General features: G+C 48.5%; 3 protein-coding genes across 7 annotated transcripts in view; 2 read left to right on the top strand and 1 right to left on the bottom strand.

The window, feature by feature from the left end:
- The window catches only part of Cpsf3 (cleavage and polyadenylation specific factor 3), a 36,402-nt gene extending 32,559 nt beyond the window's left edge, over window positions 1–3,843 (top strand). The window contains exons 17-18 of the mRNA XM_052186053.1: window positions 2,696–2,792; window positions 3,647–3,843. Of these exons, the coding sequence (XP_052042013.1) occupies window positions 2,696–2,792; window positions 3,647–3,748 (199 nt within the window). The 3' untranslated portion in view covers window positions 3,749–3,843. The remainder of the gene's footprint in view (window positions 1–2,695; window positions 2,793–3,646) is intronic.
- Window positions 3,844–5,153: 1,310 nt separating this feature from the next.
- Iah1 (isoamyl acetate hydrolyzing esterase 1 (putative)) lies at window positions 5,154–13,012 on the top strand. Of its 2 annotated transcripts, XM_052186054.1 has the most exons (6): window positions 5,154–5,322; window positions 6,360–6,412; window positions 7,106–7,254; window positions 8,956–9,117; window positions 10,524–10,645; window positions 12,695–13,012. In XM_052186054.1, exons 1-6 carry the CDS (start codon window positions 5,242–5,244, stop codon window positions 12,875–12,877), a joined length of 750 nt encoding a protein of 249 aa, XP_052042014.1. In that variant the 5' UTR covers window positions 5,154–5,241; the 3' UTR covers window positions 12,878–13,012. The 2 variants fall into 2 exon arrangements, with proteins under 2 accessions (XP_052042014.1, XP_052042015.1); XM_052186055.1 differs by lacking the exon at window positions 5,154–5,322 and having other exon boundaries at window positions 7,138–7,254.
- Window positions 13,013–13,505: 493 nt separating this feature from the next.
- The window catches only part of Adam17 (ADAM metallopeptidase domain 17), a 48,801-nt gene continuing 36,170 nt past the window's right edge, over window positions 13,506–26,136 (bottom strand). For all 4 annotated transcript variants that reach the window (XM_052186049.1, XM_052186050.1, XM_052186051.1 and 1 more), the window contains 9 exons: window positions 25,492–25,644; window positions 23,069–23,268; window positions 21,481–21,584; window positions 21,185–21,319; window positions 19,325–19,455; window positions 18,014–18,092; window positions 17,192–17,280; window positions 15,598–15,648; window positions 13,506–15,214 (listed from right to left, as the gene is read on the bottom strand). In XM_052186049.1, the coding sequence (XP_052042009.1) occupies window positions 14,864–15,214; window positions 15,598–15,648; window positions 17,192–17,280; window positions 18,014–18,092; window positions 19,325–19,455; window positions 21,185–21,319; window positions 21,481–21,584; window positions 23,069–23,268; window positions 25,492–25,644 (1,293 nt within the window). In that variant the 3' untranslated portion in view covers window positions 13,506–14,863. The remainder of the gene's footprint in view (window positions 15,215–15,597; window positions 15,649–17,191; window positions 17,281–18,013; window positions 18,093–19,324; window positions 19,456–21,184; window positions 21,320–21,480; window positions 21,585–23,068; window positions 23,269–25,491; window positions 25,645–26,136) is intronic.

Raw genomic sequence — 26,136 nt, 5'->3', positions numbered from 1 at the left:
CACAGGCTGTACCCATCAGAGTCACAGGCTCTACCCTCAGAGTCACAGGCTGTACCCATCAGAGTCACAGGCTCTACCCTCAGAGTCACAGGCTCTACCCTCAGAGTCACAGGCTGTACCCACCAGAGTCACAGGCTGTACCCTCAGAGTCACAGGCTCTACCCTCAGAGTCACAGGCTCTACCCTCAGAGTCACAGGCTGTACCTATCAGAGTCACAGGCTGTACCCTCAGAGTCACAGGCTGTACCCATCAGAGTCACAGGCTGTACCCACCAGAGTCACAGGCTGTACCCTCAGAGTCACAGGCTGTACCCTCAGAGTCACAGGCTGTACCCTCAGAGTCACAGGCTGTACCCATCAGAGTCACAGGCTGTACCCATCAGAGTCACAGGCTCTACCCTCAGAGTCACAGGCTCTACCCTCAGAGTCATAGGCTCTACCCATCAGAGTCACAGGCTGTACCCATCAGAGTCACAGGCTGTACCCATCAGAGTCACAGGCTGTACCCTCAGAGTCACAGGCTCTACCCTCAGAGTCACATGCTATACCCATCAGAGTCACAGACTGTACCCTCAGAGTCACAGGCTGTACCCATCAGAGTCACAGGCTGTACCCTCAGAGTCACAGGCTGTACCCTCAGAGTCACAGGCTCTACCCTTAGAGTCACAGGCTGTACCCTCAGAGTCACAGGCTGTACCCACCAGAGTCACAGGCTGTACCCTCAGAGTCACAGGCTGTACCCATCAGAGTCACAGGCTCTACCCTCAGAGTCACAGGCTCTACCCTCAGAGTCACAGGCTCTACCCTCAGTCACAGGCTCTACCCTCAGAGTCACAGGCTGTACCCACCAGAGTCACAGGCTCTACCCTCAGAGTCACAGGCTCTACCCTCAGAGTCACAGGCTCTACCCTCAGAGTCACAGGCTGTACCCATCAGAGTCACAGGCTGTACCCTCAGAGTCACAGGCTGTACCCATCAGAGTTACAGGCTGTACCCACCAGAGTCACAGGCTGTACCCTCAGAGTCACAGGCTCTACCCTCAGAGTCACAGGCTATACCCATCAGAGTCACAGGCTGTACCCATCAGAGTCACAGGCTGTACCCATCAGAGTCACAGGCTCTACCCTCAGAGTCACAGGCTGTACCCTCAGAGTCACAGGCTGTACCCATCAGAGTCACAGGCTCTACCCTCAGAGTCACAGGCTCTACCCTCAGAGTCACAGGCTCTACCCTCAGAGTCACAGGCTGTACCCACCAGAGTCACAGGCTGTACCCTCAGAGTCACAGGCTCTACCCTCAGAGTCACAGGCTCTACCCTCAGAGTCACAGGCTGTACCCATCAGAGTCACAGGTTGTACCCTCAGAGTCACAGGCTGTACCCATCAGAGTCACAGGCTGTACTCACCAGAGTCACAGGCTGTACCCTCAGAGTCACAGGCTGTACCCTCAGAGTCACAGGCTGTACCCATCAGAGTCACAGGCTGTACCCATCAGAGTCACAGGCTCTACCCTCAGAGTCACAGGCTGTACCCTCAGAGTCACAGGCTGTACCCATCAGAGTCACAGGCTCTACCCTCAGAGTCACAGGCTCTACCCTCAGAGTCACAGGCTCTACCCTCAGAGTCACAGGCTGTACCCACCAGAGTCACAGGCTGTACCCTCAGAGTCACAGGCTCTACCCTCAGAGTCACAGGCTCTACCCTCAGAGTCACAGGCTGTACCCATCAGAGTCACAGGCTGTACCCTCAGAGTCACAGGCTGTACCCATCAGAGTCACAAGCTGTACTCACCAGAGTCACAGGCTGTACCCTCAGAGTCACAGGCTGTACCCTCAGAGTCACAGGCTGTACCCATCAGAGTCACAGGCTGTACCCTCAGAGTCACAGGCTGTACCCATCAGAGTCACAGGCTGTACCCATCAGAGTCACAGACTGTACCCATCAGTCACAGGCTGTACCCTCAGTCATGCTCCCAGTTACCAGCCTCTTCACCTCGGCCTAGCGTCCTGCTTGCCAGTGCAGTTGCATCAGTACCAGCGTGTTCCGAGTCTGTCAGAGTAGGGATCAGTGGATTAAGTCAGACATCAGTCTGTTGCCAAGCCCATTAACATTGAGCCCTCTGGGGATGTTGCAGGTTCAAACCCTGACAAAGGCTGCTTCTGCCTTCAGATTGACATTGACCTAATTAGACATCTAAGTGTTCGGGAGGTATTTGTGTTACTAAATGTTTTTCTAAAATTTCATACTGAAATTTTAATAATGGCTTTTTGTTAGTTGGTTGTTTTGTTTCATATTTTAGAGATAATTTTACTGTATTGCCCAAGTTAGTCCCAAACTGGAGGATCACAGTGCAAGTATGGTAGCTGCATAGAAACTGGCGGCCATTCTAGGCAGTAGTGAGACCCTATCTCAGAACAGAGTGTGGGGTGTGCTGTGTCTGCCTAGTGTGTGCAAGGCCCCGAGCTTAATCCTTGGTATTAAAAACAAAATAAACCCAGCTTGCTAAATGGGACAGTGGAGCACTCTAGGGTAGCGCTGTTTTAGCTGTTGGAGTGAATTGATGATCTAGGAACCGCATGTCTCCTGGGCGGCTGAAAGCATCCTAACATGGATGAATCAGAGGAGGATTTGGCCCTTTTCCCCAAACAGGTGAGGTTGGACTTCCCTAGTAATGCCAAAGTTCTCTTCACTTACAGGGACATATTTGGAGAAGACTGCGTCAGTGTGAAAGATGACTCTGTGCTCAGTGTCACAGTGGACGGGAAAACAGCAAATATTAATTTGGAGACTCGGGTATGTAACTGTGTGTCAAGACACTTGGGGAACAGGGTGAAGACAGGAATGAGACCATAGCCCTGGCACTTCTGTGCAGCAGCATGGTGGCTGGAGGAGTAGCTCGGATGGTAGGGTGCCTTAGCGAGCAAAGCCTTGGGTCCTCGGGAAACAGAGGTGGGCAGCGTGGGAGTACACGCCCACATTCTCAACACCTTGGCCCTGGGTTTTTGTTTTATAATATAGGTTCTTATCCTGTAGTGCAGGCTGGCCTTAGCCTCACCAGTGCTGGGTACCAGGCAGTCACCACTACACCAGCTTAAACATAAATAACACTATAGGCCAGGCTGACCTGGAACTCTGTAGCCCAGGCTGGCCTGGAACTGTGTTCTGTAGTTGAGTTGTACAACACGAGCCGCCTTCAGCTGGGTGGGTAACATGCATGTCTATAAACCACTGCTCAGGGAGCCGAGGCGACGATCCCCAGTCCAGGCTAGCCTGAGTCAGAACAAGACTGAAGTCGGTCTCTGTAGTGAGATAAACAGTCTTTCAAAAACAGCAGCAGCAACGAGGCAGTAGCTGTTAGATAGTTAAAGTCAAATTAGCACCAAATTGTGCACAGTTCACCACGTGAGGTACTGGCTACGGAACTCCAGCTACACAGGCTAACTGGTGTGGCTGTAGAGGACTGAATAGAGGTAGCGGCTTTGGTCCAAAGATCTGTGCATACCCCCACCCTTGGCTCTCCAGTCACTGTGTTGACAGCCACTGCGGGTGACAGGAGGGTAGGTCAGTGGCTCACATCCTGGCAGCCAGCCTCCAGGGCTTAGAGTGCTCATTTCCATCCAGGCTAAAGTTAGCGGTTTTACTTTCAGGCTGTAGAATGCGAAGAAGGAAGTGAAGACGATGAATCCCTCCGAGAAATGGTGGAGCTGGCCGCCCAGAGACTGTACGAGGCCCTGACGCCAGTGCACTGACAGCCTTGCCTCCCAGATGCCAACTGTTTACACTCCAGGCTTTAACTCCTGTTCTTCAAATAAAGAACCCCAGTTTCTCTGGGGTGGCCTGTTTACCTTTGTATCAGATGGCTTGACTACTGCTAAACCACCAACTAATTTGTCCCTTATTCTCCAGCTAATCATCAAAGGAGCTACTTATTATTGAGCATTGAGTCTGCCTCGGGCATTATGCAGTGTGTGCTGAAATCTCTTCAGATCTCCTAGCAGCTGAGTCAGAATCTGCCTTCTCTGGTCTGGGCTGGCAAGTTTGTGTTTTGAGTTAAATGCAAATGTTATGGCACAGCTTTGAAACCCCTATTCTCCACACCCTTACCTTGGTTTATGTTTATAAAACCTCCACTTTTAGGACTCATTTCTTTGTTATGGGATCTACACGTTCAATTCAGAGATGGGTTTTTATGCCTCAGATGTGTTGTGTGAATTAGTTCTTTAGTGTGATTTTCTAAAGTACATAAAATTCAGACTGGGGAGTAAGGGGATTGAGGGAGGAAGGGGGTGGATCTCAGTGATGTTATTTCTCTGACAGTGAAATTAGCCAGTTCAAGCCAGATTCAGGCATATATAAACCCAGGTTTGTTGGACCATCAAGTTCTTTGGTCCCAAGGAACAAGAATTGGGAAGTTGCCATGGGGAGAGGGGAAGAGAGAACACAGAGAAAGGAGGCGGAGGCGGGAGTTGGGGGCAAAATGTCTGGATTATTACAGAAGAGCCCAGCCCCTGGGTTGGAGAGTCCAGGGTTGGGGGCAGGGTATACCAGGTAGGGACTGATCGATGCTGAGAGAACCTGGAGGCCAGGTCTGCTATGGGTATGTAAAATATGTACTTCAGTTCCTTGTACAGATTGTCACCTTTCTGTGCTTCTCCTTCAGAGTACACTATCAAGCCTGTCCTGACTACCTCCCCTCTTAAAGGTGTACTCAGTGTAAGTCTGACTCTTCCTTAAAATGAAATTTCTATAAAACAGTCAAATTCCCATGTGTTTGGCCTATACCAAAAGCCTGGGGCCCTCATAACATAATATATATATATTACATAAAGCTAAAAACATTTTAATTTGCTGTGGCACGATGCCTTGAAGTCAGGCAGTGGGCGGTGAGGGTGTCTGGCCAGCTCTGGCTTTTAAAGCTGCATCCTTAGGTCCTTACCTTGTCCATCAAGGCCAGTAACCAAAGAGAGGAAATCCCTACTTGGGCGTGGCCAAAAATGGACAAGTGCTCCTGCTAAAAAAACGAAGTCTCCAGGACTTCAAGCCATCCCGTCCCAGAGAGGCGGGGTTGCGGTGAGCCGGCCAAGGGAGGGAGCCCTGGACTCGCCGCCGGCTGCCGGCTGCACGAAACCACGAAACCGGAGAGCTAAGGGTCCCCGGGCTAGCTCCGCCCACTGTTAGCTCCGCCCACGGCGCGAGGCTCCTCCACATCCGGCGCAGACCTAGGAGTTCTGAGCGTGCCACCATGTCGCTGTGCGAGCGAGCAGCGAGCGGGAGCGCTCTGCTCTGGCCTCGCGTGTTGCTCTTCGGGGACTCCATCACTCAGGTACCCGCCGCACCCTCGGCTGCGTCCGCGCGCGTGTCGGGGCGGGCCAGGCGCGGTTCCCCTCGTGCTCCGCGGGCCGTGCCTCTTCGCGAGCAGGGCCAGGTCTTCTCAGCCGGACTTTGGCTGGCCCGGTGCACGTCGGGGTGCACGGGAGCTTAAAGCTTCCCGCGGCTTCTCCACCCAAGCCACTCTGAACTTTGAATCGGCCGTTCACTCCTCCCTTCCGCGGGCGCCTTAGGTCCAGTACCAAGTGGTTTTAGAAAACAGCGCATTCGGTGGTGGCGCACGCCTGTAATCCCGACACTTGGGAGACAGAGGCAGGTGGATTTCTAAATTCGAGGCCAGCCTGGTCTACAGAGTGAGTTCCAGGACAGCCAGGGCTACACAGAAAGACCCTGACTCAAAAAAACAAACAAAAAAAAAAAGAAAAAAAAATAAGAAAAAAAGAAAAGAAACAAGAAAACAGTGCGTTCAACAGTATGAAACAGTATCCCTGAGAACATTCAGTTCCCAATTAAGGAAGTTCTTCAAGATGCCTTCCTTCAGGGAGATCCAAAACAAAAAACCCACGCTTCTCTATGGTTTACTTATACTCAGGCTTGGCTTTTCCTCTTAATTGGCAACATTATTTTTCGATATTGGGCACTAAGTTTTTGTAGGTGGGCGTGATGGGAGGACTGCCAGGGATTGACTGTCAATAGAGCATAGGCTTCCTTAGTTTTTAGCTGCGGAGAAATGGGATAACACTATGTCATCTAACTCAACATAGTTGGGTGTTCTCCTGTTCAGATAACAAATGTCTCTAATGTTAAGTCACAGTAAAATGTTAAGGACCAACTCGGATCCATTGAATGAAGAAAACCCTCTCATTTCCAGAGAGTTTCCAAGAGAAGCCACAGTGATTCCCAAAATACCTTCCCAAGCAAGGAAGGCAAGAAACCTGGGGGTGTCAAAAGGAATCTGTATCTAACGGGCCTGGCCCACCACCTTTTCCGTGATGCAGAGCTGTGTGGATGGTAACAGACTTTTTTCTTCAGTTTTCTTTCCAGCAGGGTGGATGGGGAACATTGCTGGCTGACAGACTAGTCAGGTAAGAACAGTTCCTAGATTGTACTTGGCTGCTTTCTGGTGGGAAGCATAGTCGAAGAGTGAATGATGGAGTGAGTGTCTTTTATCTGTTAGCTTTCTCCTCCTGGATTCATGTTAAAGGGGAGGCACATGCCAGGCAGTGGTGGCGCACTCCTGTAATCCCAGCACTCGGGGAGGCAGAGGCAGGTGGATTTCTGAGTTCGAGGCCAGCCTGGTCTACAGAGTGAGTTCCAGGACAGCCAGGGCTATACAGAGAAACCCTGTCTCGAAAAAACCAAATCCAAAAAAACAAACAAAACAAAAAAGAACCAAAAAAAGGGGGGGGGGGAGCACAGGGCAAGCCCTCAGGTTCACCAAAATCGAGTTCCCACCACTTGAGATCCGGCAGTACTTGTATTGGCTGGTCTCCCTTCCTGGGACCTTCCAAACCAGCCTGTTAGTGGGTTTCTAACGGTCTGTACGCATTTGGTTAACATCTATCAGAAAGTCCATTTTAGATGTACCCTGAGGCACCACTAAAACATATAGACATAGACCCTTGTATGGAATTCCTATCTCATTGAGGGACGTGAGGAGTCTGGGCTTGGTAAGCACCCCATAAAGCTTGCAGAACACGTGGTTCCTACGACCAGGGCCCAAGACTAGAAGCAGCCCTTTGCTCTTATAACCCGTCTTTTTAACCAATTTATTTCAGAAAGTGTGACGTTCTGAATCGTGGATTTTCAGGTTACAACACCAGATGGGCCAAGATTATCCTCCCGAGACTAATCAGGAAAGGGCCTGGCATGGAAAACCCAGTGGCAGTTACAATTTTCTTTGGTGCCAATGACTCTTCACTCAAAGGTAAGGGCATCTCTAGAGCATTTTCTGTTTTCCTGGACTCAAATACATGTTTATATTACTCTCCCACCTAACTGCTTCTGTATCTCCCAGTAGAAAGTTTCCCAGAGAACGCTGTGTTCCCAGGGCTTGCCTGTGTGGGTTTCTTTGAGCTTTGATGTGGTTAGATTTGGCTCAGGGACTCTAGGGCTCTTTTTCCACATGACTGCCTCTGTTGACTGACCTGAAAGTACTTTGCATAGGTCCTGCCCTTTAAGGTCCTCAGCTGAGACAGCTGGCAGCTTCTGGGGCATGCACCCTCTGGTGAGAAAGTGTGTCTTTTTTTGTTGTTTTTGGTTTTTGTAGGGCATGCGCCCTCTGGTGACAGAAGAGTGTCCTTTTTTTTGTTGTTGTTTGTTTTTGTTTTTTTGGATTTGCTTTTTTCAAGACAGGGTTTCTCTGTAGTCCTGGCTGTCCTGGAACTCACTCTATAGACCAGGCTGGCCTGGAACTCAGAAATCCACCTGCCTCTGCCTCCCAGAGTGCTGGGATTACAGGCGTGCGCCACCACCGCCCGGCTAAGAGTGTCCTTTTTGTTAGATTTTTGTTTTTATAGAGGGCTCTGCTCATGCGCCCTCTAGTGACAAAGGAGGTTCCTTTTTTGGTAGGTTTTTGTTTTTTGAGACAAGATCTCCTGTAGCCCAACTGGCCTCAAACTCACTAGGCTAATTGATCCTTCTGCCTCTACCTCGCAAGTGCTGGGAGGAGATAGGGGTGTGACACACAACCTGGCCTGTTGCTGGTTCTTTTGGTTTTGACTCCTGAAATTACAAATGATTACGGAGAAAGACTGGCCAGGAATATATCCAAACACCCGCCGTGGCCTGGATGGGTGACTTTGCTTTTTACTTCCTGTGCTTCTGCTTCGCACGGAGTCTGCAGAGGGCCCAGTGCCTGTGTGCCAGCCTGACTGGAAGCGAGCCTGCCAAGCGGCTTCACACGCTCGACCACTTTTCACAGCGATCCTGAGAGGCAGACACCAGTTCCCAGTGAGGACACTGTGAGCTTCAGAAGGTTAAGCCAGCCACTAGTCAGTGAAGACTGGGATTAGATGGGGGCAGTCTTACATCACAGCCTGCAGATGAGCCTTATGGATGATGGAGAACCGAGAGAAAAGGCCTGTACACTCAGCAAGTCCTAGCCAGCCTTCGAGGCCTGAGCTGGGAGCCGTACAAGTAAATGGGTTAAAGAGGAGGGAACTCAACAGTTCCTCAGTGACCCTGAAAATTTGCAAAAATCTATTCCTGCCTAGGAGTGGTGGCATATACTCGTGGTCTTAGCATTGGGGAGGCTAAAATAGAAGGATCACTGCATGGTCCAGGCCAGCCTGAGCTAACATTAAGAGCCTGTCTCAAAACACAAAGGCCTGGGGATGTTACACAGTGGGTCGAGTGCTTGCCTAGTGTGGTCAGTTCCCTTCCCAGTCTGACACAAAAGTGTGGGTGCGCAGGCCTCTAATCCCAGCCCTTGGGAGGCAGGACAAGAAGGAGGATCTAGGCCAGCCTGGTCTACATAGCAAATTCCAGGCTGTGTGGACTATAGAGTAAGACTATGTGAGACTATCTCAAGAAGGAAAAAAGATTTAAAAAGAAAGAAGTCTATCCATGGTCCTGGTTGTTTGTGATCAACAACAGAGACTGAGATAGATACACATGTCTTGAGCAGATGAGAACCCCAAGCAGCACGTCCCCTTGGACGAGTACAGTGCAAACCTGAGGGCCATGGTGCAGTACCTGAAGTCTGTGGACATCCCCGAGGAGCGAGTCATTCTCATCACACCACCCCCGCTCTGCGAGGCGGCCTGGGAGAAGGAATGCATCCTGAAGGGTGAGAAGCAGTCGGCCTGTCAGAGCTGAGGGTGGGTGCTGAGGGCGTCCGCACGAGGGGGCGGGGTCCATTCTCAGTCAAGTGAGAGTCAAATCTTGCTCTAGAGCAGTGGTTCCCAGCCTTCCTAATGCTGTGACCCTTCCACACAGTCATGCTGTGGTGAGAAAGTATTTCACTGCTACTTCATAGCTGTAAGTTTGCTACTTTTATGAATGGCAGTGTAAACATTTTTGGAGATAGTAGTTTGCCAAAAGGGTTTGCAACCCATTGGTTGAGAACTGCTAGACTATTTTTGACATAAATTGGGGTGGGGGTCCTGGTTGTATGTAAGTCAGGAGGGCATTGATGACCTAGAACCCACTGTCTGTAGTGGCCAGATGCCGAGGTGCACACGCAGCCCACTGGCAGCCGCGCGGGGTGGGGGGAGGGGGGAGGATGGGGACAGACTCACTAACACACACACATACACACACACACACACACACACACACACACCCGCATCGGCAGCCTTCTCCCCTGGCACGGGAAAGGTACCTCAAGGGGAAGGCGCCTGCAGTGGCGAGCTCTACAGATGGCCGCTCCCCCAGCTGCCAGGAGAAGTGTATGGTAAAATCCCTCCCTCCCCTTGCCTCCCTTGTACGTGTTCTGCCCTTCAGCAAGGCAGCTCCCGTGCTCACACACTTGACCGGAAAGGTGTACTGAGAACTCTGTCCAAGCTGCTTGGAACCAGGGGACAGGTTTGGCTGGGACACATCAACGGCTTTTCAGCACGGGTCCACTGTCAAAACTGGGGAAGTTTTCTTTCTTTTCCTCACACAGCTGGTCAGCCTGGCTCCTGCTGTACCCCAATCCCTTCCCTAGCCTCTCAGGGAGATTCTTCTGGGAGGTAGGCAGCATGCCCTAAATCCATCCATTTTGTCCTGGAATCTGCATTAATGGGATCCAGCATGGCTGTCACACAGACAGGGAAAGCCTCAGAATGGTTGCACATGTTGTTCACAGGGCAGGCTCAGGCAATGCCTAGTCTCCCGTAGCCTGCAGCCTTTGCCCACGTTACTACAGTAGCTGTTGGCTACATGTTGACTCGGGGTCTCAGTGGCAGTATGTCTCTCATGACCTTGACATTTCTTTCTAGCCCTTTACCCAATTCACTGGGGTCTACGTTCTCGCTGCTTGGCCTCTGTACCCTGACCCTGGCGCCTTCAGAGCCACTGGCTGCTGCCTGGCGCCTTCAGAGCCACTTGGCTGCTGTTCCTTCCACCGTGCTCTTCCTGCACCGTGTAGAGCAGCACCATTGTTGCAGCCCCCAGGCTGGCATCAGTGGCACAGACACTGTCCAGTCCGTGTAGCCTTTAAAAGGACCAGCACTGAGTTTGCCAGTGACCCCCTGGAGTTCTCGCCAACAGGTTGCAAATTAAACCGCCTGAACTCAGCTGTCGGGGAATATGCTAAAGCATGTTTACAAGTCGCCAGAGATTGCGGGACTGATGTCCTCGACCTGTGGACCCTGATGCAGAAGGACAACCAGGTACTGTGGTGGTCTCAGCCCTGTCAGGGCTATTAGGATCACAAGATGTGTGCAGCTTTCCTAGAATAGCTCATTAGACGGGCATGGTGGTGCGTGTCTGTAATCCCAGAACTTGTGAGGCGGGGGTATAAGGATCAGGAGTTCAAGGCTAGCCCTAGCTACATAGCATGTTTGTGCCCGGTCTGCCATATAAAACTGTGTCTCAAAAGACATATACGTCAGCCATGCTTTTCACCAGGAAAACTGGGCAGACAAAAGGCCTGGAGGAGCGGAAGCAGCCAATACAGCCAGAACCCTAGCTGAGGGTGTGACCTAGAGTACCATAAATGCCTTAAGTTCGGATATATAAAAGCAGGACAGAGTTCATATAAAACAGTGGATATTCACTAACATCCACTGCTAGAGTCATTCTAGTTGAATTATTCTGTCTTAAAGCCTGAAAACATATATGTGTATGTTTTCAGCATGTATATATACATATATATGTACATATACATACATATGTTCATATACACACACATACATACATACATACATACATACATACATACATACATACATATGGAAAAAGCTGGTTGTCGTATGAAGGGCAGCCCCTCAGGAGGGCAGTTGGACAGCTGTGTGGTCACACATGCACTTACAGAGGATGCAGCCATCCACTGTATAGCTTTTCACAGCATTATCCACACTAGGCACAAAGCTAGAAGCTAGTCACCCATCTTTCTGTAGGTGACCAGGTAACCCCGAGTCCCCAGAGTCCTGAGCAGTGACAACACCTAATCTGAGGTCCACAACACAGATAACGCTGACAGGAAAGGAGTGCTCTTGAGTCTTGTATGTGGTTCCAGCTGTATGACATCTCAGACAATGCTGCACATCATTCCTGGTCTGCGACACAGGAGAGGCGTAGTCAGACATCTCTCCATCCCCACCTGTCTCACATATGTCAGGCTGGCCTGGAATGTGCTGAGTGGTTGAGGATGACCTTGGATTTCTGAATGTCCCATCTTGCCCTGTAGGTGGAGTGCTGCCATTACAGGCGTGCACTACCACACTATTAATGGCGCTGGGGATTGAGTGTGTACTAAGCAAACCCTGCTGACTCGGGCCTGCTTTTTACTCCATAGTTAATGCGTGTTCTGTGGGAGCAATTGAAAGGCTATTTCCTTGTGATGCTGAGACCCTTGTGATGCTGAGACTCTTGTGATGCTGAGACCCTTGTGATGCTGAGGGAGGTGGTGGTACCTGAAGTACTCAGAGGAAGGAGGACCCACTCTGCCCCAGTTCATAGCTGCTTGGTTTTGCCATGTACACAAAAGAACAACTCAATCCAGTCACTAAACCAGATGCTGGCTCTTCCCCTCCCCTAATTCTTAACCCATCCCCTCCTCCATGGGCTGCCTGATATTTTGCAGTTCATCTGTAAAGGCCTGGCACTGCTTCTTTACTGGAAGAATGTAACAGAAGCAAAGCCTGCATCAGCACTGGGAGGGAGAGGCCATTGGGGCCTTGTCCACCACTGCCCGGTTTTACTCAGTTTTCAGGGGTAACATAGATTCTAGGGAATCTGTCTGCCTTACAGATCACTAGTCAAGAACCATCTTGATGGGAAAGGCCACTAGAGCTCTAATTCTCAGCCTGTGAACAGTCTCACAGGGATTAGGCAAGTGAAGATTCCCCCTCATCAGAATGGCCTCCGAGTAAATCCTGGGTTTAGATACAGGAGAGATGGAGACTGGCCTCTGCCAGCCTTCCTATTCAAGTCCAAGTTCCTCTCCCTAAACGCTAAGATAGGGATATCACAGACCGCTGAGCGCTCCCAATGCATCAGCCCTGGGCACTCGTTCAGCCTCCCTCTGATAACACGCCATGACCTCCCAGTCCAGACAGGTCAGTTACACATTGGACAGGGCAGCAAGGTCTTATACACCAAGCACCTGTGCAGACGCACAGCCTCTGTGGTCCCAGTGTGGTGCACAAAGGGCTGCTGAGGCTCCGGCCACCCTGAGGAGGGAGAACGCGACACTAACATTACCCCTCTCCCTACAGGACTTCTCATCCTATTTATCAGATGGCCTGCATTTATCACCAAAGGGAAATGAGTTTCTGTTCTTACACCTCTGGCCGCTGCTGGACAGGAAGGTCTCCTCTCTGCCATGGCTGCTTCCTTACTGGAAGGATGTGGAGGAAACGAAGCCGGAGCTGAGTCTGCTAGGGGATGGAGACCATTAGCCAGGGAAGTGCTCCCAAGAACAGTGGCTCCTCTCACTCACGCGCGCAGGCCACCTCAAGTTGGTAATCACCCCACGAACATGTGCATAACTGTTAGTAACTCACAAACACTGATTGATTAAATGTTTTTTCCAAGCTTCTTGATTATTGATCAAAAAAACCTAACTTATTTTTCAGGGAAATGTTATATCCATTGCTAATCCATTGCTTTGATATTCAGTATTTATTGACTGAAGCAGGTATCATCAATGCCAGAATTACAGAATATACCCTGAGCATCTTATTAATTCTGTACATGGTCAAAAAGAAAAGTAATACAATTAAGACAATTTTGGTTTAAAAAGTCACAATTTTATAAAAATGGTTTTTTTATATTCTGCCAACAGTTTCATTCATACATACACCCACACACCCCACTCACCCTATAGCAAATCCTCAAAGTATAGCTAAAATATAAGACTATCATGACTAGTAAAAGGAGCAAATACCACAAGGTCTATGTTCAAGTATTAGTGTAACAGACATCCTCAGGAGAGACAAGGCACAGGCTTGGTTAACTGTCCTCAGAGTTTACAAGTTATCTTGGTTAAAACGTGTTGGCTGGTGAACACACTGCAACTCTTAGAAGAAAAAAAAAAGCTTTTTTTTTTTTGGTTTTTGTTTTTTCAAGACAGGGTTTCTCTGTGTAGCCCTGGCTGTCCTGGAACTCACTCTGTAGACCAGGCTGCCCTCGAACTCAGAAATCTGCCTGCCTCTGCCTCCCAAGTGCTGGGATTAAAGGCGTGTGCCACCACCGCCTGGCAAAAAAAAAGCTTTTATAACTAGAATTTATAGAAATCAGCATTCGGGCTAATGGCATTTATTCCTCACACAGTAAGTACAGACATCCAGGGTCCTGAAACACCAAAGCCAAAGATCATGTGAGTGTCTACTTGCTGAGACTGAAGATCAGTTCTTCCAGGGCGGGCCCCAGGTGGCAGCACCACCTCCTCACACCCACGCCCTCTTCCTGGCCTGGCCAGAGTGGTTCTGGGACTAGCGCCTGCTCACACCCACCTCAGCCTGCGAAGCACTGTAGGCTTTGTGCATGCTGCTACTTCCTAGCACTTGGCTTTTTAAAAATGTTATGTGTGTGAATGTTTTGCCTGCATGTTTGTCTGTGCACCAATGCATGCCTCATGTCCTGGAGGTCAGAAGATGTCATCTCCCCTGGGATTGGAGTTATAGACAGTTAAGAACCACCATGTGGGTGGTGCTGGGAATGAGACCAAGTGCTCTCCAGCCCAATATTGATTTTTTTTTAAGGCAAACAATGTTAGAGATATGTGAAGACACTTTTATAAAATGAAGAAACTGCCCAGTGAACCTGTGGCTGAACAGCTAATAGACATCTTGAAGTTCATGTGGCTGTCTATAGACTGTTCCAGAAGCTAGAGTCTTCATCTTGGAAAGGACTGCTCTTAATGCGAATGGTCTTAAGTGTAGACAGGTCTCTCCATCTATAAAGAGTTCAGTGCTGACAGAGACCACATGTGGAGACAACGTACAAGCAGGTTTCTCTTGCTCCTCTTTTACTTGAAGGCCAAAAAAAAAAAAAGTATGTCTATGTTCCAGTTATCCTCACTGCTAAGTGCTTCACTGCAGTCAGAGGACCCTTACAGTATACAGAAAAACAGACTGAAGACTTAATCAGCGCTGTCACCAGGAACTTGATCCAGCCTTATTTTCTGCTTTTGCACCACAGGTCAAAGGAGACTTTAGATTATAAAAGAAAGCCCAAAACCTGAAAGCCTTAAATAAGCCAGATTTACCTCATCTCTTCAAAGGGCCTACATACAAAGGATATCGTGTGAAGGTCATAGATCACATACATGGCCAGCATCTGCTAAGTGGCTTCCCTGTTTCTCAGATTACAGTCTGTTTTGATTCAGGTCAGCTCTGTGGACCGTCTGCAGGTCTATGTCCTGGAGCAGGCCAAGGCTCCCACTAGCACTCTGTCTCTTTGCTGTCAACTCGGCTCTGCCGCTGCAGCTTGAACGAGGCGGCCTTTTCACTCCTAGTGACTGGGTGGTCTGTGAGATCCTCAAAGGACTTGGCAGCTGTACTGCTGTTGGGGAAGGGGTCCTTCTCAAAGCCGTCATCATCCACATGTGAGTCTGTGCTGGGGTCTTCCTGGATGGTGTCCATCCTCTGGTGGTCCAGTTTTGGAGCTGCAGATACTGGTGGCATCATGGCAGCCGGCTGCAGGGCCTGCAGACGACCTGGAGTCTGGGGTGCAGGAAAGGGCTTGATGATGCGAACAGATGCTGAATCCATGCTGCTCAACATCTCAATGTTCTGGAAAGGATGGGGAGAAGTGAATCAAAGGTCATTTCGTTATACAATCTCACCACAGTAACCATGGGCTATGCTCATGCTAAACCCAGTGCTAGGCAAAGTGCTAGCTACCTCCTGAGCAGAGCTCTAGAGTGGGATGCTCTGTCTGACAACTTGTGCCTATCAAGATCCATGACAAGAATTCAGTGCTAAGTCACAAAGTTCCCCTCTGCTAGCTTTCCTCCCATGCAACTAAGTCAAGTGTGCCACAGTCATTTCTCAGGATCAGCCACATCCAATCAGAGCCTTCTAACTTCCACTAGCCCAGGAGAAGGGAAGGGCGCCTGCTGAGGCCTTTGTTAATGGGGCTGAGGCACAAGTGGAGACTGTTGTTTTATACTTACACTGTGATGAAACAGAGACAGGGATTCATACTGCTTGTCCAATTTCTTATCCTAGAAAGCACAGGAGGTAAAAATGTCATTCTTCCCAAAGTTAAAAGGAAGGCAACCCTCAAATGGTGAATGCTTCCTGCTCACTGCTCCTAAGGTTGACTGAACTTGACCTCAGCTGCAGAGTGCCGGCAGGATGCGGCTCAGCATTGCAGCAGTGCCCAGCACACTTGAGCCCTGCGTCTGCCTGCCACCCCTCACGCATGCCAAGAAGAAACCCAAGGAGCAGCAGTTTCACTAGTTGAGAATACATTTATGCAACGAGACACAACACATATACCCAGCCAAGAAGTGCTGCTCTTCACCAACATGGATACAAAACGAAGGTGTGCTTTAAGGTCTATTTTCAAAGCTAGCTTAGATTAGGCAGGAGAACAAGACAGTTTGTGTACACCAGGTTCAGCCTGTGTCCACAACCCCCACACAATGAGACAGTGCTGGTCGCCAGGGCTGCTGGCAAAGGTGACTTGTTCACAGCCTCTTAGCTGATGTCACAGACACCACACTTCTCGAGGAACTGAGTCTTGATCCTCATGTTGTATCTATGTGGGAGACTGCATGCTAAATGACAAAGGGAAAAGCCACAGCTTAGTGCCTGCTGCCAGGAATGCATTCTGGGGCTAGAAACAAACGGCCAGTCAGTGGCTTTGCTCTGACATCACGGATCAGCTTTGCCATCTATATGTACACATTCAATGTACACAAGAGCCGCCCAACTCTATAGCAAAAGCCCTTGGGGGATGGTTCTGCTGTCCTGAGACGCATCTTCTAACAGCCGCCGCGGCACTGCCTGGCACAAGTGCCCCAGAGCCTTCCCACCTCTCCATGCTGTATTCCACACCACAGGACAGAAGCCAGGAGGGCACTGTGACAGCCTCAGAGACCCTTTACCCACCCCTCACTCACACAAGGTAAAGTCTTAAAAACTCTAAAAATTTATAAAGATATGAACACTATACACAAGCTACACAGTATATGGGGAATGTCTCAGAATGTTGACTTTGTTCCTCTACAACCAAGTCAGCCTAAGAGTACTCTTGTTGAGAGACTTATAAAGTTCCAAAATAATAACTAAATAGCAAAGTGTGCATAGAAATGTATTGTAAAGCCTTCATTATGTTATTTTGCATGCGAATGTGCCACGGCCTACAAGCTGGGATAAGCATGGGGAGTCAATCCTCTCCTTCCACCACTTAAGTCTGAAGGAAGGAACTCAGGTTGTCAGGTGTGGCAATGGGTGTCACCAGCTATTGTGTAAGACATGGCCTCATGTACCTGAGTGTGACTTTGAGCTCCTGGTCCTCCTGCCTCCATTTCCTGAGTGCATGTCCTATTATATAGTTTATGCAATGCTAGGAGCCAGGGACACCCTCTACCAGCCGAGCTCGGCACCTGCTGCCGTCCTGTCCACGGCCCACCAGTGGGTTTCTAGGGAAGCTGTCTCGAACACTCATGACAGCACTGGCAACTTCTTTTTCAATCTTTCAATTTGGAGTTGCTCATCGTATTTGTAAAATGTTTGATGACTTAAACTTTGGTGACTTACCACACAGTGGACAAGAATGCTGAAAGGAATCCAAAATATCAAGGAGAAAACCAGAACAGACCCAACGATGTTATCTGCCAGAAACTTCCCTGTGAATAATCCAAACAGTAAACATCTCCATCACATTTCACAAGACACTACAAAACACTCTTAGGTATCATGGCCGGGCTGTGCTTGGGAGTGAGGATATTAGAGAGTGTTGCTACTTCCTGTGTGGACCACAGCAGCAGACCAAGCCCAGCATGCTTAGGAAGACATTATTTGATTGCCTGAAAACTGTTTTACAGCTAAACTCTATGGGGTTTTGCCATCTATAAATTTGAGATCCACTGGTAAATAACTCTTAGATTAGCCAGTCAAGGGACCGGAGCATGTTCAGGAGGACCACTCGCCTCTGAAAAGGCATGCATGCAAGACACATGGGAGCAGACCTGTAATGAGTTCATTTTATCTTCATCAACAAAGTTGTTTAAAAATTTTAAACCGTTTTTAAAAATTGTTTTAATTATTTATATTCTAAATGTTGCCTCCCTTCCCAGTTCCCCCTCCCTTAACCTTCATTTTCTGTGTTCTGCATACACATATGTCTGTGTACTATCTGAGAGGCCAGAAACAAGTGCTGGATTCCCCAAGGCTAGGGTTGTGGGTGCTAGGACTTGAAGCCAGGTCCTTTGGAAGAATAACCAGTGTTCTTGACCCTGAGCTCTCTCTCCAGTCCCATCAGAGTTATTTCACAACAACTGTGGGGAGAAACCACACACCCGAACCACCATGGGAATCAGCTCAGATCTTGGTAAATAATCCAGGAAACATTTCACTTACCAAAAGTGTTGATGCTCAGCTGGTCAATGAAATCCCAAAATCGCTCGATTACATCCTGTACTCGTTTCTCACATTTGCCCTATAAGGAGAAAAGATACTGCACTATCCCAAGCAGCATGCTCAGAACGACTAAAACCTCAGAAACAAAGGGCACATCAACAGCTCTGCCTAGCAGCCCACCTGGACACAGGATGGTAATTCTGATATGAAGATACCAGAAAAGAGGCCCATTTACTGGCACTTCCACAATATGTCCCTTGGTGCGGTGGTGGGGCTGGGTGTGTTCAGATGGAGTATAACCTGTATATCTCAAACTGGGCTTGTCTGTCCTCTGTAACAGCTATGAACACAGAAGTGTGTTGTCACAGCCTGCACAGAAGCCCAGTTTTAGAATGACCAGGACAAGACTCAAGAAAACATTAACCTGAGGCTAGAGAGATGGCTCATCAGTTAAAAGCACTGACTGCTCTTCCAGAGGTCCTGAGTTCAAATCCCAGCAACCACATGGTGGCTCACAACCATCTGTAATGGGATCCGATGGCCTTTTCTGGTGTGTCTGAAGACACCGACAGTGTACTTAAGTAAAACAAATAAATAAATCGTTTTTTAAAAAAAAAATCTGTAGGCCATAGCAAGTGGGGTGACTGGAGCGAGCAATCTTCATCCCCAGCAACCACATGATGGCTCACAACCATCAGTACAGCTACAGTGTACTAGTATACATAAAATAAATCTTTTAAAAAAAGAAGGAAAACTATAACCCTAGGAATACCTTGGTCAGAATGACAGCAATTATATACACAGTGGACAGGGAGGGCTTTAGAATATTAAGTACGTGATTTTGCAAACAAAGGCAATCCAAACACAAATGCTATCTTTTTACCTTTCTAACCAGTGCTTGCTTTCACTGAGTACGTATAGACAGGGACTGTGTAAGATGAAGCAGGCGGGCGTTCTAGGGTTAGTGAGTTCAAACTGAGCTCAGAGTCAGAAGGAAGAGCTGGGGAGGAAGCTAACGTTTTGTTTGTTTGTTTGTTTGAGACCAGATCTCACAAGTAACCCTGACTGGCCTACAACTCTCACATGACAGCAGGCTGGGGCAGGGCTGTGTGCTAGTCTTTACCGTCTAGGCTGGATTCAGACACCTAGTCTTAACTTCCTGGCTTGGAGAATGGACACAGACTGCGAAAAGGTGCAAGCTGCGATTCTGAAGGAGGCAGGAGCAGGAAAGAGCAAGGCTGTTCACACAGCCTGAGGCAGACCCCGTGCCTCTCTACAGATGCACAGCTCCACAGTGGGAGAGATACTTACATTCATGTCACAGAACCCTACTGTGCACGGCTTCCCTTTCCTCAAAAATAAGTTCTTTTGCTCTGCATCGACGTAAGGCACACACGGGCCAGAAAGGTTCCTGCAGCACACCTTGCACGAGTTGTCAGTGTCTGAAAGAGAAGCATGCCAGCTGACCCGGGAGTCCTCACCACCAGCTTCCTCGACACTCCCAGATGGGAAAAGCTGACACTACCCAGGGCTGAGGGTCTCAGGCAGAGTGCCTGCACGGTGAATGTGAGGGCTCGGGTCCAGGTCCAGCACCACAGAAAATGGCCCACTGGTCCCACGTTCATATTCCTCAGCTCCTCACATTAAACAACTCTTAGCTGGGCATGGTGGCATGCTTTTAATTCCAGCACTTGGGGATCAGAGGCAGGCAGGTCTCTATGAATACAAGGACGGTCTGGTCTACATAGTAAGTTCCAGAACAACCAGGGCACAAAATAAGATCCTGACTCAGAAACAGAAAAAAAGAATTGTCAACAGAAAACTCTGATAGATTAAGCCAAATTATACTCTTTGTCTAGCCTGCCCTATGTTCTTCAAATGTGCCCTCTGTCCAACATGCCCATCACCCTGCCAGCTCCCACCCCTAGCTGCTCCGTCAGTGTAAGGTCTACCCTACCCCGGCCAATGACATGAGTGAGCACCACAGCCTGGACTTAGCGTACCTTCCCCAAGAGGAGCTCTGACACCATCTGGGGCCAAAGTCAGCAATCAGCACCCGACATGCAGACACTCAGAATGAAAACTCTACCCTCCAGTGTGACTCTGGATAGTCTGAATTTGCTCGAAGGTGGAAGCTAAGTTTGCCTTCAGGAAAAAAGTCAAGTAGAACACAACGCAAGCCTAACATTTTTCATTAGATTCTCAGAGGCTTACTGTGACCTAGACTTTGTCTTCTGAGGCACTGCAAGCCTGCTGTCATTCACGCAGTCATTTACTGGCTCCTGTGTTATCTTGGCTGCTCAACCACTGGCCCCGTGCACGCTAGGCAGATGCTCTCCTGCTGAACTGCACTGAGCACTTGCTGTTCTTACAGTGAGCCACCTAGAGGGGCCACTCACTCCAGCCTAGGGGTGAGCCCACCCATGATTCAGCATCCATGTCTCTGTATGGAACAGGGAGCTGCCATCAATCCACCAGCTCCACGGTGGAGTGGGACCCTGGAGTGGAGCCAGGCCCTGAATATCCTCCCTTCAGACAGTGATTCCAAAAATAAGAGCATGGGAAGCCAAGGAAAACTGAGGTTAGCAATAAAAAGCTGCTTTCCCAGGCTGCCACAGCAGGGATGAGGGTGGCAGACCTTGGTGGCATCATCAAAATTCCCACCCCGAGGGCAGAGTGAGTAAAGGCACTGGCTGCCAAGCTTGGAAATCTGAGTTTGATTCCTGAGACCTACATGTTACTAGGAGAGAATTGAGACCCTCAAGTGATCCTCTGACCATATGTGCATGGAGGAAGGTCCATACGTGCAAATGCATGCACATGGGCACACGCACAAATGCAGTTTTAGAAATCCAATCCTCAGGAAATGGCTTTGGTTAAGTTCACAGAGTTTCCTCCATTAGTGCCATGGGAACAGAACTATTGGCACTTTTGCTCTGTATGATGTGTGGGGAGGTTGAGGACAGTCCTCCACCCTCCTCTCAGTGCCTCTCCCTGTGTGTATGGAGCCTGCCTACCACATGTCTGAAATGGAGTAGGAAATGAGTTCAGCTGGGATCTGAACACAGGGCTCTCCTCATCCTTGCTTGGTTCTCCCCACTCTTGATGGGCAGCAGGGAGCAACAGACAAAAAGCATGTGCTATGCAGCTGTAGGACTTAAAGCTACTCACCAGCGCATGCGCAGGACTCCAGCTCCTGCTCCCTCTTGCAGAAGGGGATGCATTTCCCAGCCTTGCACTTGCCAAGGTCCAAGCACACAGTGTCATCTTCGGCATCTCCTGGTGGGGGGCACTCGCTGCTATTCCCTGGAGGCAAACACCAATTAAAACTCGGGTCAGGGCACAACAGGTGCCCAGCAAAACAGCAAAGTCTCAAGGGCTGCTTTCACCTGAAGGAAACCTGACCCTGGTTTCCAATACATGTTCACATGGCACAGGACACCTGGAGAAGCAACGGAAACATGTACCTGTGCAGTAAGACACTCCTTTGCAAGTAGCATTAATAGCCTCCTGGCACTTCTTCTGGGCCGTCTCAAACTGACAATTTTTACAGCAAGGACTGTTCCTATCACTAGGGAAAAGCAGACAAACACCATTCAGTTCCAATGTCAGCCAACATCAAAGGCTATGGCTATGTTAGTGACCTGACACTGAAGCAAGAGCCCAGACCAGGGCCTTGTCACTACTGCAGTCTGATTCCTCTGGACTCTCTGGACTCCGTGTGTGTGTGTGTGTGTGTGTGTGTGTGTGTTTGTGTCCCTTAATATGAAAAAGTAGGTACACACACCAATCACCTTTACAGTAACTTGGTATTCTTTGTTTTCTTTTTTGTTGTTGTTGTTTTTGTATTTTTCGAGACAGGGTTTCTCTGTGTAGCCCTGGCTATCCTGGAACTCACTCTATAGACCAGGCTGGCCTCGAACTCAGAAATCGACCTGCCTCTGCCTCCCAAGTGCTGGGATTAAAGGTGTGCGCCACCACCGCCCAGCCTTGTTTTCATTAACTAGTTAAGAAACAAGCCAGGGTAGCCAGTCAGTAATAGTGCACGCCTTTAATCTCAGCACTTAGAAGCAGAGGCGGGCAGGTCTCTGAGCTGGAGGCCACCCTGGTCTCCAGAGTGAGTTCTAGGATAGCCATGGCTACACAGAGACCCCAGACTTCAGGGTGTGGTGGGAATGCACCAGTGGCTAAGAAACAAAGCAGCCTGAGTCCCATACCACTGCTAATAGACAAGTTAGAAAATACAATGTACGATGACTTGTTCACCAAACACTGATCTATTAGGGTACTTAAAAATAGAAATGTAGGTACCTTCCAATTTGGAATTTGCTTAATATTATTAAGTAGCACCTGCACATTATTCTATTACATAGGTACACAATAACAATTTGTATTCTTTTTTTTTTAAAGATTTATTTATTTATTTCAGACACACCAGAAGAGGGCGTCAGATCTCATTACAGATGGTTGTGAGCCACCATGTGGTTGCTGGGATTTGAACTCAGGACTTCTGGAAGAGCAGTCAGTGCTCTTACTCACTGAACCATCTCTCCAGGCCCCAACAATTTGAATTCTAATACAATACCTTTGATTATTCCAATATTTTGCTACTGTAGCAGATGGAGGCAGGAATAGGCTTGTTGATCAACTCTGTTCATGTTTAAAGGATCTTGGGTTTTCCGCTCAGACTTTCGCTGTGTAGCCTTGGCTGGCCTGAAGCTTACTATGAACACACCAGGCTGGGCTCCGATTCACAAAGATCTGCCTCCCCATCTTTCAAGCACTGGGATTAAAAGCATGCGCCACCATGCCTGGCTTTTGAAAGATTTTGTTTTTTAAACCCCAGTGAACAGCAAGTGAAAGCAGTTGCCACCAAGCCTAATTTTAAAATAAACAAATCTTAAAGCACCAGGGAGGCAGAGGTAGATGGATCTCTGCATTCCAGGATAACCTGGTCTATCAAGTTGCAAGTCAGCCAAGTTGCCTGCATTTGCAATCTCCTATTATCTGGACTTCCTTCATTCTCCAGTCCCGCCCCTCTGGGGACCCACTCACCTGCACTGCACACCCGGCTTCAGCGTGCAGTCACTGTTGCAGCAGGTGTCATTATTCAGGTACATGATGCCTGGGTCACACTCCTCCCCTTCGTCCACCCTGGAGTTGCCACACACCTTGTTGCTGCGCTCCTGGAAGCACTCTTGAGCCTTACTTTCTATGGTCTTATAGATGGACTGTTTACTGCAGTTTGAAAACATCTTAAAAGAAAAAACGGGCCATGAGAGTGGAAAAGACCAAGACGAAATGCATTCCCAGGCAGGACTACTCTACCAACAAACCTAACTGCGAAGCCCCCGACAATGCCACCACTGTGTTAAGCAGTCACCTGCAAATGCCACAGTAATAAGTTACTGAAGTAGAGTAAGATAGAAAAAAAAAAAAACTACTTATTAGACACTGATTTACTGAGTGATTTACTGAAGCACAGTCTGTACTATGCAAGCATGACCTCACTTGCTGTCTGGAACAGAATGACCTGGAGGAAGAGCTGAAAGAATGGGCTGCTCTAGATTGACACCTATGCTTCTGGAAAATCCTGCTTGCTTGGCCAACCCACCCTGTGCCTTTTTTAGAACAGTGATTCTCAGCATGTAGGCTGTAACCCCTTTCAGATACCCTGCATAGGAGATATTTACATTATGATTCATAACAGTAGCAAAATTACAGTTATCAAGTAGCAACGAATATAAAGTTTATGGTTGGGGGTCACCACAACATGAGGGCTGCATGAAAGGACTGCACCACTAGGAAGATTGAGAAGCACTTGTCTAGAATATAAAATGAAGAATTCAAACTGAACCCAGCATAGAAACCTTCCAGGAGCTACCCTGGCTTCGGCCTACCACTGACATTGCTATCAAAGTGCTTATTTCAGAAAGACTACTACAACATTATTTCCCTCTAGTCAAAAGGACTAGGGGGTTTGTCTCATTTTTTCTTTTAAGACAAGAGTCTCAAAACAGCCTGACTCCTGGCCAGGGAGGGAGGGAGGGAGGGGGGGAGAGAAGGAAGGAAGGAAGGAAGAAAGGAAGGAAGGGGAAGGAAGGAAGGAAGGAAGGAAGGAAGGAAGGAAGGAAGGAAGGGGAAGGAAGGAAGGAAGGAAGGAAGGAAGGAAGGAAGGAAGGAAGGAAGGAAGGAAGGAAGAGGAAAAGGAAAAGGGGAAGGAAAAGGAAAAGGGGAAGGAAAAGGAAAAGGGGAAGGAAAGAAAAGAAAAAAGAAAAGGAAGGAAGGAAGGAAGGAAGGAAAGACAGAAAGGAAGGAAGGAAGGAGGGAGGGAGGGAAGCAGGCAGAGACAGACAGAACAAGAAAGGAAGGAAGAATTAATTAACTAATGAACGTAGCACCTCTGCAGGTAAAAGGACCCTGTGCTCCACATGTCATGGCACACACATGATGTGCACAAATAAATAAATGTAATAAAAAGTAAAAAAAAAAATCTAACCATAGATGATGCATAGTATTTTTCCATAAGGAGAGGGAGATAGCAGTTGGGAAACATAAACAGGAGAAAATATGTACTAAGTGTGATGGCCAGCATCCCTGAAAAATCCAGTTCTACCCACGCTCCACTCCCACTAGCAGGTTCTCACAGGCCATGGGGATTTCCACAGAAGAGGAAGTAGCATCATGTGCTTTCCCTTACACCAGAATGTAAAGCTAAACGGTCCCCCAAGCTGGCAGTGTCCTCGCAGCCAGAGCGATCCAATACGGAAGCCACTGGGAGTTTTCCCTCACTGGGCATTTTATAGTCTACAGCAGAAGCATCCAAGCACGCAGTAAACAGACAACAGTCTCACTGATGCCCATGCCCCCACCGGCTCCCACACGGCTTCATAGCTTTCTATATTTATCCATTTTCTTGTCCATTCTTATTAATTGTTTTTAACAACTTTATTAAGGCACATTTAATTCTTAGTACAGAAGGGAGGGAGGAAGAGGACGGGACTAGGAGGAAGGGCGTGGCAGCACACTATGAAGTACTGCTAAGTTAAATGAGTCATAAACTGTAAATAAAACTGTCGGGTCATTTTTAAGGCTGAGCTAAACACCCTCAAAAGTAGAACTCTGGCCTGTAATCCCAGCACGTGGGAAGCAGAGGCAGATTTCTGAGTTCAAGGCCAGCCTGGTCTACAGAGTGAGCTCCAGGACAGCCAGGGCTATACAGAGAAACCCTGTCTGGGGGGGGGGGGAAGGGGGGAGTAGAACTCTGACAAAATCACTGCTGTGGGGAACCCAAACTGACACGTGACTAACCTTGACTAAACTTCCACACAGTGGCTGTATACACCCTTAAGATGAGCTTCAGTATCAGACAGTTCCACCTCGAGGGAAACGTCTAGGGATGGACACTTTCCAAGCCCCTTTCTGTTACGGTGCATAGCCTTCTTTCCCACCACTGAAAACAGTCAAAACACACATACCTTATTATTCTCATGGTCACCGCTCACAGCTATGGGATACATAACATACTTTCCTCCTTGGTCCTCGTTTGGGGCACATTCTGCTAGCCCATCAGGATCATGTTCTGCTCCAAAATTGTGTCCCAATTCATGAGTTGTAACCAGGTCAGCTTCCTTAAGAATGGGGGAAGGAACATATGTGATCATCGGTTATTTCTGCCAGTTGAGCCCATGCTATACTTTTCAGATCAAATGGAAGTAGAATTATTCCCATAAGTGGTCTATACCCACATATACCTATCATATACCCCACATAAAAAACTTTTTACACTTATTTGTGCATGGGTGGCACAGTGGCTGTGTGAGGTCAGAGTTGTTTTGAACAGTATCTACCTGCTAAGCCATCTCCCTGGCCCCAATAAATATAATTTGGGGTTGATGTGGAATATGATTCAGTGTTTAAGAGTGTCCATTGCACCGGGCAGTTAATCCCAGCACTTGGGAGGCAGAGGCAAGTGGATTTCTGAGTTCGAGGCCAGCCTGGTCTACAGCCTGAGTTCCAGGACAGCTAGGGCTACACATAGAAACCCTGTCTCAAAAAAACAAAAAACAAACAAAATAAAACAAAACAAAACAAAAAAAGAGTGTCCATTGCACTTGCAGATT

The sequence above is a fragment of the Apodemus sylvaticus genome, chromosome 6 (genome assembly GCF_947179515.1).
Source record: "Apodemus sylvaticus chromosome 6, mApoSyl1.1, whole genome shotgun sequence".
Lineage (NCBI taxonomy): Eukaryota > Metazoa > Chordata > Mammalia > Rodentia > Muridae > Apodemus > Apodemus sylvaticus.
This window is presented reverse-complemented; position numbering and strand designations above follow the sequence as displayed.

What these genes read in the sequence shown, in the direction of transcription:
- Iah1 (XM_052186054.1), top strand. Translation starts at nt 5,242, where the DNA reads ATGTCGCTGTGCGAGCGAGCAGCGAGCGGGAGCGCTCTGCTCTGGCCT. An exon ending in CTGGCTGACAGACTAGTCAG is followed by an intron (nt 6,413 to 7,105) that starts GTAAGAACAGTT and finishes AATTTATTTCAG; the next exon opens with AAAGTGTGACGTTCTGAATC. An exon ending in GAAGGAATGCATCCTGAAGG is followed by an intron (nt 9,118 to 10,523) that starts GTGAGAAGCAGT and finishes TCTCGCCAACAG; the next exon opens with GTTGCAAATTAAACCGCCTG.